General features: G+C 33.0%; 1 protein-coding gene across 1 annotated transcript; it reads right to left on the bottom strand.

Moving 5' to 3' along the window:
- Positions 1-2,162: 2,162 nt before the first annotated feature.
- On the bottom strand, positions 2,163-2,742 carry LOC131625430 (signaling peptide TAXIMIN 2-like). The gene is made up of 2 exons (XM_058896298.1): positions 2,520-2,742; positions 2,163-2,388 (listed from the first exon to the last, which is right to left on the bottom strand). Exons 1-2 carry the CDS (start codon positions 2,627-2,629, stop codon positions 2,265-2,267), a joined length of 234 nt encoding a protein of 77 aa, XP_058752281.1. The 5' UTR covers positions 2,630-2,742; the 3' UTR covers positions 2,163-2,264.
- Positions 2,743-14,172: the final 11,430 nt, after the last annotated feature.

Genomic DNA, 14,172 nt, shown 5'->3' with positions numbered 1-14,172 from the left:
AGCTATTTTATAATTAACGTAATAATTTTTAGATAATCTCAATAGTTTAGTTAAATAGTTACAATTTTATAAATAATTTATTTAATAATTCAACTATTTACTTTTTAAATAGTTGATAATAGTTAAAAAATAAATTAATAAAGATTAAAGTTATAAATAATTAAATTAGTAAAATAATAATATTTTAAAGTTTTATCAATGGTATATAAAATACTCACGGTACTTGTATATTCAGTATATTAAAATATATATAAATTTTTTGATTAATTTATATGTTCTAATGATTATTTAATGACATATCATTGATAAAATATATATTAAAAAAATAAATGAAGATTAAAAAATAAACAATTAAATTAAGAAAATAATAATATTTTAAAGTTTTATCAAAATGAAAAGAATTAATATTTAAAAAGAAAAGATTGAATAATTATTTTTACTAATTTAAAGTTTTATGTATAGAATTAAAGTACCAAAATTAAAAGAATTAGTAATTCGCAAACATAAATATAATTAAATACAATTTTTTATTTTTTTAAAGAACACTTAATCTAATATTGGAAATTAATCAATTAATTTTATTAGGCAATTATATAATCAATTAATTTTAATCTAATCTTGGTAATTATATTATTTTAATTAATACAATTGATTCACCTTGATTTTTGTTTTCAGACAATATTTCGGAAGTGTACTTCCGAAATATTCCAGGGGAGGTGAATTCGGAAGTGCATCTCCGAATTCACCTTTTTATTAGAAAAAAAAATGGTGTTTTCGGAAATACATCTCCGAAAACACTTTTTTTCATAAAAATAAAGTGTTTTCAGAAGTGCACTTCCGAAATCAATCTTTTTTAAAAAAAAAGTGGTTTCGGAAATGCATTTCCGAAATATAGGGACATTTTGGGATTTTCGCTGGAGGTGGCCAAGAAGATGGAGAGGTTGATAAAGAAATTTCCTAATTTAATTTATTTTCTAATAATATTATATATTTTAATTTGAAATTGTAATAACTTTAATTTAAAATTAGTTGACGTTAGTTAAAATTTGATCCCGACTGGCATCTGAGATCAATTAGATTGAGAACAGAGAATAAGACAGTCTGATAAGATTATGGAAACGTAGTTACAATTGGCTCAGTAAAAATTGATATAACCTAGTCGGTTCATCGGACAAAACAACAAATAGATGAATTTATTTTTTTATCTTTTTATGATTCTGTTTATTTTTTTAACTCATTGAAACCATGTCATTTTGGATGGAGAGTATAACTATATCTTATAGGAATATGGTTATGGAAATTCAAGATTCTCATGCTTAATTCAAGTTTTAAAAAATTATTCTAAGATATTTTTTATTCCCAGTATTTTTATTTATACATGATTTTTCTATTCTTATTCCAAGATTTAAAGGGTGAGAATACGTTCAACCAACTCTAACTTTTCATTATCACTCACATTTAATTTATTATTATTTTTTCATATTTTAAATTAAACAAATTTTATCATTATTCCTAGGAAACTAAATTCTTACCAAACACATAAGTTGAAGAGAAAAGGGGTGATGCACTGACAGTGTAAAATATTTTTACACCGTCAACCAATTACCACCATGTATCCAATTAAATCACTCTTTAATTTAAAAAATAATTTAATGACATGACTAATTGATAGCTTTCTATTGGATGACTGTGTAAAATTATTTTACACTGTCAGTGCACTACCTTTTAACTCTAAGTTGAAACATTATTCCAAAAAATACTAATCTTAAAAATATTATTTCAAAGAATAATTTTTCAAACAAACCCAACCTTTGCATTGTTATAAGTTATCTGAGTTTGTGTTTTATTTTATAATTGTGTTACATTTAAATTTCAAAGAAATTTATGGATTATCTTGTGTGCAGAAAAACTGAAATGTAAACATGGAGTCATGAACTGCCAGTATATAATCTATAGTCAGTAGCGAAAAGTTAGAATAGTAATAGTAATGTAGATGGCGTATTCAGTTTTTTTCTTTCCTTGAAAAAAAAAATCAAATACTCACAAAAAAAAAAAAAAGAATCAAATCAAATACATAAAAAAAACCGTTGAATATATCGTAATTAAACCAATTAATCATACACAAATAAACAAATTAAATAAAAATTAATGCTAAAAATTACTAAAACGAGTCAATATCATAATTAATTAAGCCAATTAATCATACACAAGTAAAAAAATTCAAAGAAAAAACGAGTCAATATCGTAACCCTACGAATCATCATCTAGCAAGGAATTTGATGAGTAAACCATCTTAGAACCTTAATCGGAAGCTTCACAAGACTCACAGCCAAATTCGCCAATCCAGTACAGCAAATGCAACATGGACACAAACAACTCAATATAGAACTGCACAAAATTAACCAAAAAAATCATCAAAAAATTGAAGAAAAAAGAGATTAATTGGACTAATCTAGATCTGTCACACTATATATGATTTGATAAAAAAAATTATCAGAAAAGTGAAAGAAATTATTTACCCTAAAGTCCAGATAACTGCTCCAACTAGAGATAAAATCAAAGCCAAGAGAGCGAAGGGTAATCCAAGCAAGAAACCCAAGGGTCTGCATTCGCAACCTTCTTCTTCCATAATCGCTTTTCTTGATTCTTTGATTGGTGTTTTTGAGCGTGAAGAGGAACGAGGGAAAGTGGAGAAGTTGAGGGGGTTATTATATAAGCGATTAACTTAATTGATTATTAAACGTGTTGTGTTGAATTTTTCTATTTATAAGTTTTGGAAGAATTAAAACCCTGACGCGGACGCGGAGTTTTTAATTTTTTTTCTAATATTGAAAAAACGACTAGAGTCTATTAATATTTCTTTCTAGACCAAAATACCCTTATGATTATATCGGTTACTTTTCTTTGTTGGGGTTATTTTTGGTAGTTGCTTGTTTGGAAACTTCCTCTCATCATGTTTCATGATGTATCAGGTTAGTTGGCCGTCTTATATTGCCTAGTTCAGCATGTTGAAAGTTGACTTATTTTTTAATTAAGATTTTTCTTTTAATTTTTTTGTTTCTTGCAAATCATATATGGTCCAAAATTCCATGATATGACATATTCGGTTTTGCGTGTGTGTTTGTTTATGAGGTCAAATTAACATTATTATTTTCTCTTTCATAAAGTTGTTTTTTGTCCCAAAATTGATTGTATTATTGCAAATTATTGAATGGTTTCCTTAATATTTTGACATTTAATTTTACAATAAAATTTTTAAATAATAATAATAATAATAATAATAATAATAATAATAATATTTTGGATCAAAACATATGGGTTTTTTCTTTATCCACCTCCCTATGGGGTCACCCCCAGCGAAAACTCCACTTTATCCCTGCTTCGGAAATGCATTTCCGAAATATTTTTTTTTCTAAATTTTTTCAGATTTCGGAAGTGCACTTCCGAAAAAATCTCAAAAATTGAGATTTTGATTAATTCGGAGATGCATCTCCGAAAAAACAAAAAAAATTTAAAAATCCCAAAAATTAAAAATTTTAGGATATTAATTAATTCACATATCATAAATTTGATATAATTTATAAGTAATGAATAATAATAATTATATATTTTAATATAATTTATGAGTTATGAATAATAATTATTATATATTTCTATTTCATATTTTAAAATTTTAAATAATTTTAATTAAAATAATTAAAATAATTTCACCTACAAAATGAGTTATAATTTTTTATTTATATATTTATAATAATTATTATATATTTATATATTTACAAAAAAAATTAAAAAAAATGAGTGTTTTAATTTATATATTTATATAATGATTATAATAATTATTATATATTTATAAAAATTATTATATATTTATATATTTATTAATAATTATTATATATTAATTATAAATATATTTATATATTTATATAATAATTATTAAAATTAAAAAAATGAGTGTTTTAATTTATAATAATTATTATATATTTATATATTTCACTTACAAAATTAATAATTATTATTATATATTTATATATTTCTATTCTTATTCATAATTAAAAATGAGTTATAATTTTTTATTTAGTTTAAAAAAATTAAAAAAAGATTTTGTCTTAATTTTATTTAATGAATAAATTTTATATTTAATTATATATAATTCAAAATTTACTTATGAAATTAAAATGTTTTTGATTTATATAAGTTAGTAAAATAATTTTTAACTTTAAAATTGTTTAGGAAATTTTGATTCATCTTGATTTTATTGATTCACCTTCATTTTATTGATTCACCTTGATTTTATACCTATTAATTGTATTGATTCACCTTGATTTTAATTTTTTTATAATTATTGAATTCTTTTCGGAAGTGTATATCCGAAACATTCCAAGACCAATTTGGTCTTGGAATATTTCGGATATGTATCTCCGAAGACACTCCTCTCCCAAAAATGGGTGTTTTCAGAAATGCATCTCCGAACACACTTTTTTTTCGTGTTTTCGGAAGTGCATTTCCGAAATAAGACAAATTTTGAAAAAAAAAAAAGCATTTCGGAAATGCATTTCCGAAGTTAGGGGTATTTTGGGTTTTTCACCAGAGGTGACCAAGAAAGTAGGGAGGTGGGTAAAGAAATTTCCAACATATATCATCATCATAATATTATATCATCATCATCATATTACATCTTATAATACTTTTCTAAAAAATATTTTCTCTCAAATCTCTATACTACTAAATTGGAATAACTCCAGTTAAGTTCCAAAGAATTAGATCTATTGACTCTTTCATTTGCAAATAACACGAAAGATAATTAGGCGCAAAAGGGCGAGATCATGCGTCGAGAATGTGGCCCAATTCGGCTTAGAAATCCTCCGTCATAACTCATGGAAGAACATGCCAATCCATGTGTTAGGAGAATAACTGAAGTCGTCCCAAGCCTTCACAGGTTAAAATATTATGAGAGATAACTCACTCTTCTAATTCCCATTATTATGTCAAAGTCAGGGGCTCATTACCGGATTAACAAACATGTGAACCAGTCTTCATAGTGACTTTTGAATCAAACAGCCGCAACTATAAATATCCCAGTCAGACAACTGGGTAGAACATTTACTTTTAACATATAAAAAACTCATCAAGCCCTTTTTTGTGCATCTCATCGCAAGGAAGGTAACCCCTATTTTATTTACCACAACTACAATTGGCGCTCATCGTGGGTCACGGTAAAACTGACCTAAATTACAATCTCATCTGAAACATTGGTTGCTATAATTATCGTTCTTAACGGTGAGACGCAACACTACCAACAGCAAGAATGACGACCAAGGAGCCATAACAGAGATGCATGTTGCTATGGAAGAGTTACGTTGCCACAACAAAACCTTGCAAGATGATATTTTGCATGTCAGCACTAACGATACGAGGTCGACCCAATAAAGCGCGTATCAAAGAACTACTAATCGTCGTATGTTGTTAAGTAAATAAAAGTAAGTATTAAAGATTGTCGTCTCCACAATTACTAATGCAGTTTCAAATTTTGTTCAAAAATTTCTCTGATTTAAGAAAATTTGTGTAGAAGTTTATTTGTTTCTAGATTAACGATAAAATAACCGTAAATAAATTATGTGTTTAACAGATGAGAAAGCTTGTTGAGGTTAGATTTCATCATCTTATCCTCATATACTATCGTGACTAGTAATATGCATTTCTAATCATAAATTAATAGTACCACCTATCACGCTACATTAATTATTTATCTCTAAATCAATAACATTAAATCAATTATATTTCTCAATAGACGATCTCTCGGCCTATTAACCAAAATAATAGCATTAAGATTTGATAGTGTTTGTGGATGTTAAATATAAATCTATCTCAAAAGTTTAGCATCTAGCATATGAATTATTTTGACCTAGTAAAGAAAATTATTTCTTAATATTGATTAAAAACCAGAAAAACATGTTCTAGTTAGCTACTCTAAAACAAGTATTAAGCATAACAATGATCATCAATATCAAAGCATAACTAGAATTACATAAAACTCCATGATTAAGATTGATACATGAGTATTCAAACGACTACATCTAACCAAAAGAGATATTAGCTACTCTTACTCATAATAGACGTACAATGAAGATCTAGAAGAAAGAATTGGAATAACATATGTGTGATAAGTGCTTTATTCATGCTAAAATGACTTATTATAACATAGCACTTATCTTACTTATTTAACATATTTCTCACATAAAATCCCTCAACTATTGAATAAAGTATCATTGTGCAAAATTACTTGGTTTAGTTTGCATTTGTGCAGGTTATAGTATTAAAGCAAAAACCAGAAACCAGGACTTTCGCTGCAGCGAACTATATTTCGCTGTAGCGAACTCCAGGCATGCAAAGGAAAAAGTCCAGAAAACAGGTCATTCGCTGCAGCGAAAGGTAGCGAATGGTAGCGAAGGCCCGATTTGCTGCAGCGAACCTTATTTCGTTGTAGCGAACTGTCATACCCCAAAATTTGCCCGTCACATTTTCTTACTCAAGCTCATCCAAGTATCAACAGCTCAAAATTAGGGTCTTTGTTTCTTTCCTAGAAAAATCAACTTCTGACACCTCAAGTGGACTTCATGGTCTCTCATATGCCTCATAGTATCCTCAGGCCAAGTGTCAAGCCCTGATTCAAAAATTACTCAGTCAATTGCTCAAACGATCAATAATCGACTGGTTGACCTAAAAGTCAAACTATGGATAAACTACAGTCAAAACTTCTGGATTTTTGGACAACATCCTCATGTTGACGTATCATTCATCATTTGATCAAGGATTGATCATGATCCATCGAGAAAAGATCAGAAATCAACACATTCAAAGGTTTCTAAATTAGGGTTTTTAAGGAGAAAGTCAATCCAACTTTGACCAGCCATAACTTTCACATGGAACATCAGAAATTTTCCATCCAAAGCTCAATTTGAAGGAAATTGAATTCTCTACAACTTTGTCTCTCACATGCCAAGGCTAAAAATGCTTCATTTAAGAGATATGAGCCAATACATTACAGGTCCTCCAAAAAGGTCAACGAAAACACCTTTTGGGTCAAAGCTCATAACTTGAGCATGGAATATTTAATTGAGATGAAACCAAAAGGGTTGATTAGAGGACATTTTGACCTTTCTATAAAGTACAAGAACATTTCCTCAGGATAAAAATTGAGGGAGTTATGACTGTCAAAAGTTGGCAAAATTGGAGAAAGTGCATGAAAACTCTAAATGAGCAATTTCAAACTTTTGAGTAGTGGGCCCATATTGTTGGTTTGTCCACGTGATAGAAAGATCATAAGAGGCCCAAGGATCATTTGGTATCTATTTTATGATGTTATTTTATTTATAATTGAATTTATTCATTTAAATTCATTTTTAATCAAAAATAAATTAAATAAAATCATATAAAATATGCCATGGAATATCCCCTCATCTAAATCAGATTCAATCATCATCATAATGACCAATATCACGTGAAATATATAGAAAATAGAATTGGAGTTCAAAAGGAAAGATTATGTGCAAGAATCAAATTTTTTCTTCTCAACCAAGGCAATTGATTCTTTCCATAATTTTTGACCTAATTCTATTCTCATATAAAAACACAACAAGTGCAGCCAAGAGGGGACGAGAAATGGCAACCAAGAAACTAGGGTTTCATCTCAAAATTTCAAAGAGTTGCACCACTGAAATCCTAATCCCAGCCATTCCCAAGCGTGTAAAAGTGTTTCATCGTACTCCTGAGGTATAGTAGGATGAGATTGAATCATTGTCCAGAGCCCTAACACCTTGAATCGTTCCATACATAAACTTGGTTTGCATCTCTTTCATGTTGATCGTATCTTAATTTTTACTATGTTTTAATTAAAACTAATCATGTTAATGTGTTCCTGGGATCCATTAGAGAAGACTAGGATCACTGGTTGCAAGCTTTGGTGGCCGGAATGCAAGACGCCATTGTTAGGGCTTCGGAGGTCCCTCCTTCGTATCCCACGTTACAAGAACTTTTAGGCCAAACGGCCACCTCCGTTGAGTCCGTGAGGTCTTGTTTAGTAGATCTGGGTTGGCCTCCTGTTCGTTTATGTTGTTTTTTTGCAGATTTAATCGTAGCCATGCATGAGGACGATGCTGTGAAAGATCCGCAGGAAAACTCGCAGTTGGATGCGCAACAAAATCCGCAGGTATCTTTAAAGAGGAAGATGAATAGTGTCATGGACCAAGGGACTGCACGCGTGTTCTTTCCCCATTCGCCGGTCAACCATTGTCTCTCTCTCCTCGTGTGTGGACAGATTCTATTCGCCAGTCAGTTTAGTCAATATCCTCTTCCCAAACTCAATTGGTCTATGCAGCGTGTGGTGGGGCCCTTTGTGACTCTGGTTTGAATTATTTTATGTTTTTATAAATTATATTTATTTATTGGTCATGGTGTTATTGACAACTTGTAACGATGGTACAACTGGCATGGGATACTGCGTTTCCGCTTTAAAGGCCTGGGTTCGAACCAGGCTGTCTGCAAAGTGTATTTTTTCTATTTCTTTGTTTGCAGATCCAGTGAATGTGACCAACGCATGCCTACGATATGACCTCATCTCGTCACCATAGGATCTCCGCCCAGGCTGATCCAACGCACACAAAGACTGCAGTGCACCATAGACTCTCAATATGCCACCACACTGAACCCCACGCCCAGCTAAGTTTCTCAATCCTTTTTTTTATTATTTATTTCAATAACATGAATCTTTTATTCATATCCTTTCCTCTTTCTTTTATAATTTTTTTTTATCATTTACTCATTTAACAAATTAGTTTTTTATAATAATTTTATACTTATGTATTTAATCGAAAATTCGACTTTTTGTCATTTTATCAAAAAATTATTTTAAGCAATAAAAGTTATTATTTTTGTACATGTTTTTAATTAATTAATAGGTTGAAAACCAATAATTAAATTTTTTAGGTTTGTTAACCTCGATACATTTATAAACCCTAATAGCCTTAGGTTTACTGGTAGGGGCTTGCCTTTTACCATTTTAATTTTTGATCTGTTACATTATAATTGTTGAGATCTTTAAATGCACTAACGTTTCTCTTCTTCATGTCAATTCTTTTTAGGGTTAATCAGAAATCCTCCGCTTACGCGCTATGCCAGTCAAAAAGCTAAGTTCCGATTCTTTTTCTTAAATTTAATTTTTATTAATTGTTACATTTGCCTTATAGGTTCAACTAGGTTTTACTTCATCTGTTAAGGAACTTCTCTTACACTAACTTTTATTTTCTGTCTAAATTCTCAGAGGATCAGAGTCAATCAAAGATTCAAAGAAGATCGAGGCAAAGAGGATGTGGAAATTAATTTTTGCCCTTTTATTTTTCTGTTACCCTATAAGGGTTTTCTTTTGCCTTTTAATTCCCCCATCCCGCAGGTGTTTATTGTAATAGCGTAGGATTTTTATTTTCCCGCCTTTAATTAAACTGCGTGGTTAGTAATCTTAGGGAGTGCAAGCCTTTAACAGAATTAGGATAACTAATTACAAGATAAATGTAATCAAAGTTAACCACGTGATTGTTGCACCCACACACCCTTAGGGTAATCCCTCTGGTTGCCTTTGTTGCCTGTTGCCTTGTTGCCTTTAATTGTACTGAATAGTCAAGTCCCTCGATCCCGAGGATACCTAAAGCAAAACAAACGTTGCCCTCAGTTCATTCATCATCAAAGTTGTCCCTCGATGTTGCCTCGGTAAAAATGATGATTTGTCCCAATTGCTAAGGTATCCTCGCATGATGCCTAAAAAGATTAATGACTATTATATCATTCCCTTAGACTACCTGCCCTCTTTATGGCATGGGACAGTCTTATGGCGAACGATTACTCGACGACCCTTAAACATCCAATTGAAAGACTTCCTACCCTTCATGGTATGGATAGATCCTTTCGCCCGAAAAGCTAAAAGAACGGATTTCCAAACTTAGGGTAGTTGCTAGTAATTGCTTGCTCAATTCAAAATTCAAATTCAAACTCTTTTTTCCGCTAATTTTCAAATACTTTTCAAAAGACTACGCTTATTTGCAAGCTAAAGTTCTTCTTCAAAGTTTTCACTTTTCACACCTCATTTTTAAAACAATTTCAAAACAAGACTACGCTTATTTACAAGCTAAAGTCCTTAACGAAATCTCTTTACTATTCGCACACCTCTTTTCAAACAAATCAAACAAAAAACAAGTGAGCTAAGCAATTAAGAGCCCATGGATAACCATGGATGCAAAGGGTGCCTTACACCTTCCCTTTGTATAACTTACCCCCCGAACTCAAAATCTTTCAAAGGTCTTTCCTGTTCTTTTTGCCTTTCCAATTGGATAAAATAAAAGTCGGTGGCGACTCTTGCTTACCGCGACATTCCGATTATAAAAAGTCAGTTCACCGTATTACAGAACTGGCGACTCTGCTGGGGATGCTTTCGAATCAAAGAGGGGTTACCTTAGAGCTAGGATCACTTTAAATTTGTTTGACTTGTATGCTTTATCTTTAAAGGTTGTTTTGGGTATTCTACTGTGTGAAAGATCCTACACCCGGATCTAGTGTACCTTAGGTATGTGGCATGAGACCAGGGAGGCTGTACGACATGTATCGTTATGGTTGAACTGGTGGCCACCGTTAGTGCGACGCTTTGGTTTGTCCTGATGGCCCTTGAATATGATCGAGGAGACATTTGGCTACCGCGTAGTGTCATAAGCACTAATTCGCCCTTAGAACCCTAGTTGAACTTGGCTTTGGCCTATAGGAAGTAGCGAGATAGCTGGCTTTGGATTCCTGACTGAAGCCAGTTGATACTCGATGCTACACTCATTGAGATTGGACTCTAGGGATGCTTTTGGCTGGCCGATCGAGTGCCATGTTGAGACAATGCCCGCGAGAAAGATCAGGGATATGAGCACCATAGAACCCGGTTACTATTCTAGGACAGGTTGAACCAACTTAACTTCAGTAGGGAGGGTACTTACCTACGAACTTCACGCAAGCCTTAAAACCTAAGGACACATGTGTGATTTGTCTGTGCTTTCCACTAACCCTTTGGTTTTCTTGCAGGTTCTTCTTGTGGGACTCACTTGTCTTTACCATCTTACGCTTTGTCTGATGCATTCGCATAACATCATGACATTATGACATCATAAGCATAACATGATTTAACTAACCCTTTCAAGGATCTTAGGGATTTAGGGCGCACTAGTTCAGGTGCTCTTATCAAAGACTAAATTCCTATCAAGGGGCAAGAGGATTTATCTTCCTCTAGCCACGTACCTTCCACCTCAGAGACTCAGTACCTATCAAGGGGCAAGAGGATTTATTTTTCCTCTGGCCATGCACCTTCCAATTCAAAGACATCATACCTATCAAGGGCAAGAGGATTTATTTTCCTCTGGCCACGTACCTTCCAATTCAGGAGTATCCCGAATCAGAGGCGATGACCCACTCGATATGGTGAGCTTGATTCTCAAAGAAGGACGTTCAACGACAAAAGTCAGAATTCTTCAGACAAAGACGCGACCAAACTGTTTTCTATTGTTGCTAAATAAATTCCTAAAGGTCCTTGAAAAGATTGCATTTGCATTCACAACATCACATAAAACTAACTTTTCCTTTCAGGTGGAACAACTGGTCAGAAAAATACCATCAACAAATCAATCCTAATCAGATGAACATTCTGGAAGCTGGACCCCCGGACTTCTGAAACATTCCAATCAGATATACATTCCGGAAGCTCGAACCCCGGACATTCTGAAAGTTCCAATCAGATGAAAATTCTGGAAGCTTGACCCCCAGACTTCTGAAACATTCCAATCAGATATACATTCCGGAAGCTCGAACCCCGGACATTCTGAAAGTTCCAATCAGATGAACATTCTGGAAGCTTGACCCCCAGACTTCTGAAACATTCCAATCAGATATACATTCCGGAAGCTCGAACCCCGGACATTCTGAAAGTTCCAATCAGATGAACATTCTGGAAGCTTGACCCCCAGACTTCTGAAACATTCTTATCAGATATACATTCCGGAAGCTTGAACCCCAGATACTCTGAATCTCTACACCAGTTCCACAACAACGACGCAAGCCAGATGCACCTAAGTATCAATTCACCAAAATCAATATGTCGTCGGCTCAAACATTACTCTGAGGGATGCTCCTGAGAATTCTAACACCTCCACTCCTGGTTATAAACTCAATGCGAGGTGCACGAACCACTCCAACATTCCTGGATATTACACAAATAATTGCTGGACAATGAGGAATAAGATTCAAGATCTAATCGATAATGGAGAAATCAAATTCAACCCTCCTGAAAACTCCTGTGGTGATCGCCGCTCCTATGCCTAGTCATGACAAGACTGATTGACATCTAGACGGACGAACTTTTGGATCATTAGATCTACTTTCATTTGCATGTTTCTTTTCTGTTTGTTTAAACATTCGACTTATGATAGACATTATCTGTCTTAATAATCATCATCAGTACATTGCATATGTCTGTCTTGAACAAATTATTTCGCTATCACTCATTTTAAATTGCGTCTTTACTTTGCATATGTTTTGTGATATTCAACTCCTGCTAAGCTGTAAGCCTTTTGAAGGAGGATGACGAAAATGATACCGCAACCTCATACAGTATGCTTTTGAGCGGACTATGCTGACGATGTACAGGCATTGCTTCAATTCCTAAACAGTGGAGATATAAGGATGTTAATCCCTCGTCAACCCCTTTGAGCCTAAGAAGTAGAAGTTTCTTTCTTGTACTAATTAAAACCCTTGATCATAACCTGGGGCAGGGTAGTTCTCAGTTAATTTGGCTGTGCATTCTATTTTAAGAGAATCAGTCATTACACCTTTCAACAAAGGTTTCAATCACAAGCGTTCATCCGCACACATCAAAGAAGTGTTGGAGATGTCAATCAAAAGCCAATAATGGTTCATCAATCATTAAGCAAGGCAGTCAATATCTTTAAAAAAAAATGAAAAATAAAAAACATATATACAAAGAAAAGCCTGCTAAGTCGAAAAAATCAAAAAGAAGACTTAGGCAAAAATCAAGGCATCCCGCTGACTGTAAGCTCAAAATAGACAGTTCAGGCAAAAGTTAGGGATATCAAAAAGATGAAAAAAGAGAAGTCAATAAACTCCTAAACAACACAATGTTGTGACTACCAAAAGGAAGAAGTGACTGCCATCTCAAAAATTCTCTTTGCTTGTGAACCATCATCATTATCCAAGGTGCAAATCCAAAAGTCTCTTGGGACCTGAATGCATAAGTTGAATTAACTGAGCTTAGGACTGAAGAACATCACGAAGAAGGGGATGGGTATAAATAAATTTTGAGCCATTATCCTTTGTTTCTTAAACCGTGAACTAAGCCACGTTACAACCCTTGAAAGTCCTAACTGAAGCGTGGTTAGTTCGAAAGCATACTGTCACAATAAAAGTATCCTGACTCCTTAAGGTTTACCACAAATGCTGAGTTGACACATCGTTTTTTACAAACATCACGTTTTTATAAACATCATGCTTTTACATATCCAGTTTTAATGTTTTTCAACAAACTCAAGACAGACATATGCATTGCATCTCATGAATTCATTATTAAACATATTTTGCTACATAATTTCAAATGTTAGCATCAGAAAGAATTTGCACATCGTACGACTAATGACTAAAAGTCATCCCAACAGACGGAACTATTTCAGCAGCAACATCCCTTATAATTGACTCAATTGACTAGAAGTCAATGAATACAAGGGGCATGCCATGCTTTGTCCAATCAATATGGGGCAACCAAGTCAAGATTCGGAGAATCTCTCAAAGATGCCAAAAACAATCAGGGGCATGCATCCAAGTAAATCTGAATCTATTTCCAATCAACATGGGGCATTGTCCTGGGCCTATGATTACTAGGGGCATGTCTCCCATAGTGCACCTCTCATAAAGTCCTCGCGAGGCGAATCTCTTCAAGTCCCTACTAGCAGGGGCAAATCTATGCAAGTCCAGTTTGACATCTTGATCAATACTCAGCGGTGTGTCCTAATCAAATCCAGGAATGGTAGTTACTATAATACTGGGGGCAATATTCAAGGCATCCATGCCTTCCCACAACTCCGATTT

This window comes from Vicia villosa, unplaced genomic scaffold (genome assembly GCF_029867415.1).
Source record: "Vicia villosa cultivar HV-30 ecotype Madison, WI unplaced genomic scaffold, Vvil1.0 ctg.000217F_1_1_3, whole genome shotgun sequence".
Taxonomy (NCBI): Eukaryota; Viridiplantae; Streptophyta; class Magnoliopsida; order Fabales; family Fabaceae; genus Vicia; species Vicia villosa.
Note: the sequence above shows the minus strand (reverse complement) of the source record. Positions and strands in the feature narration are given on the sequence as shown.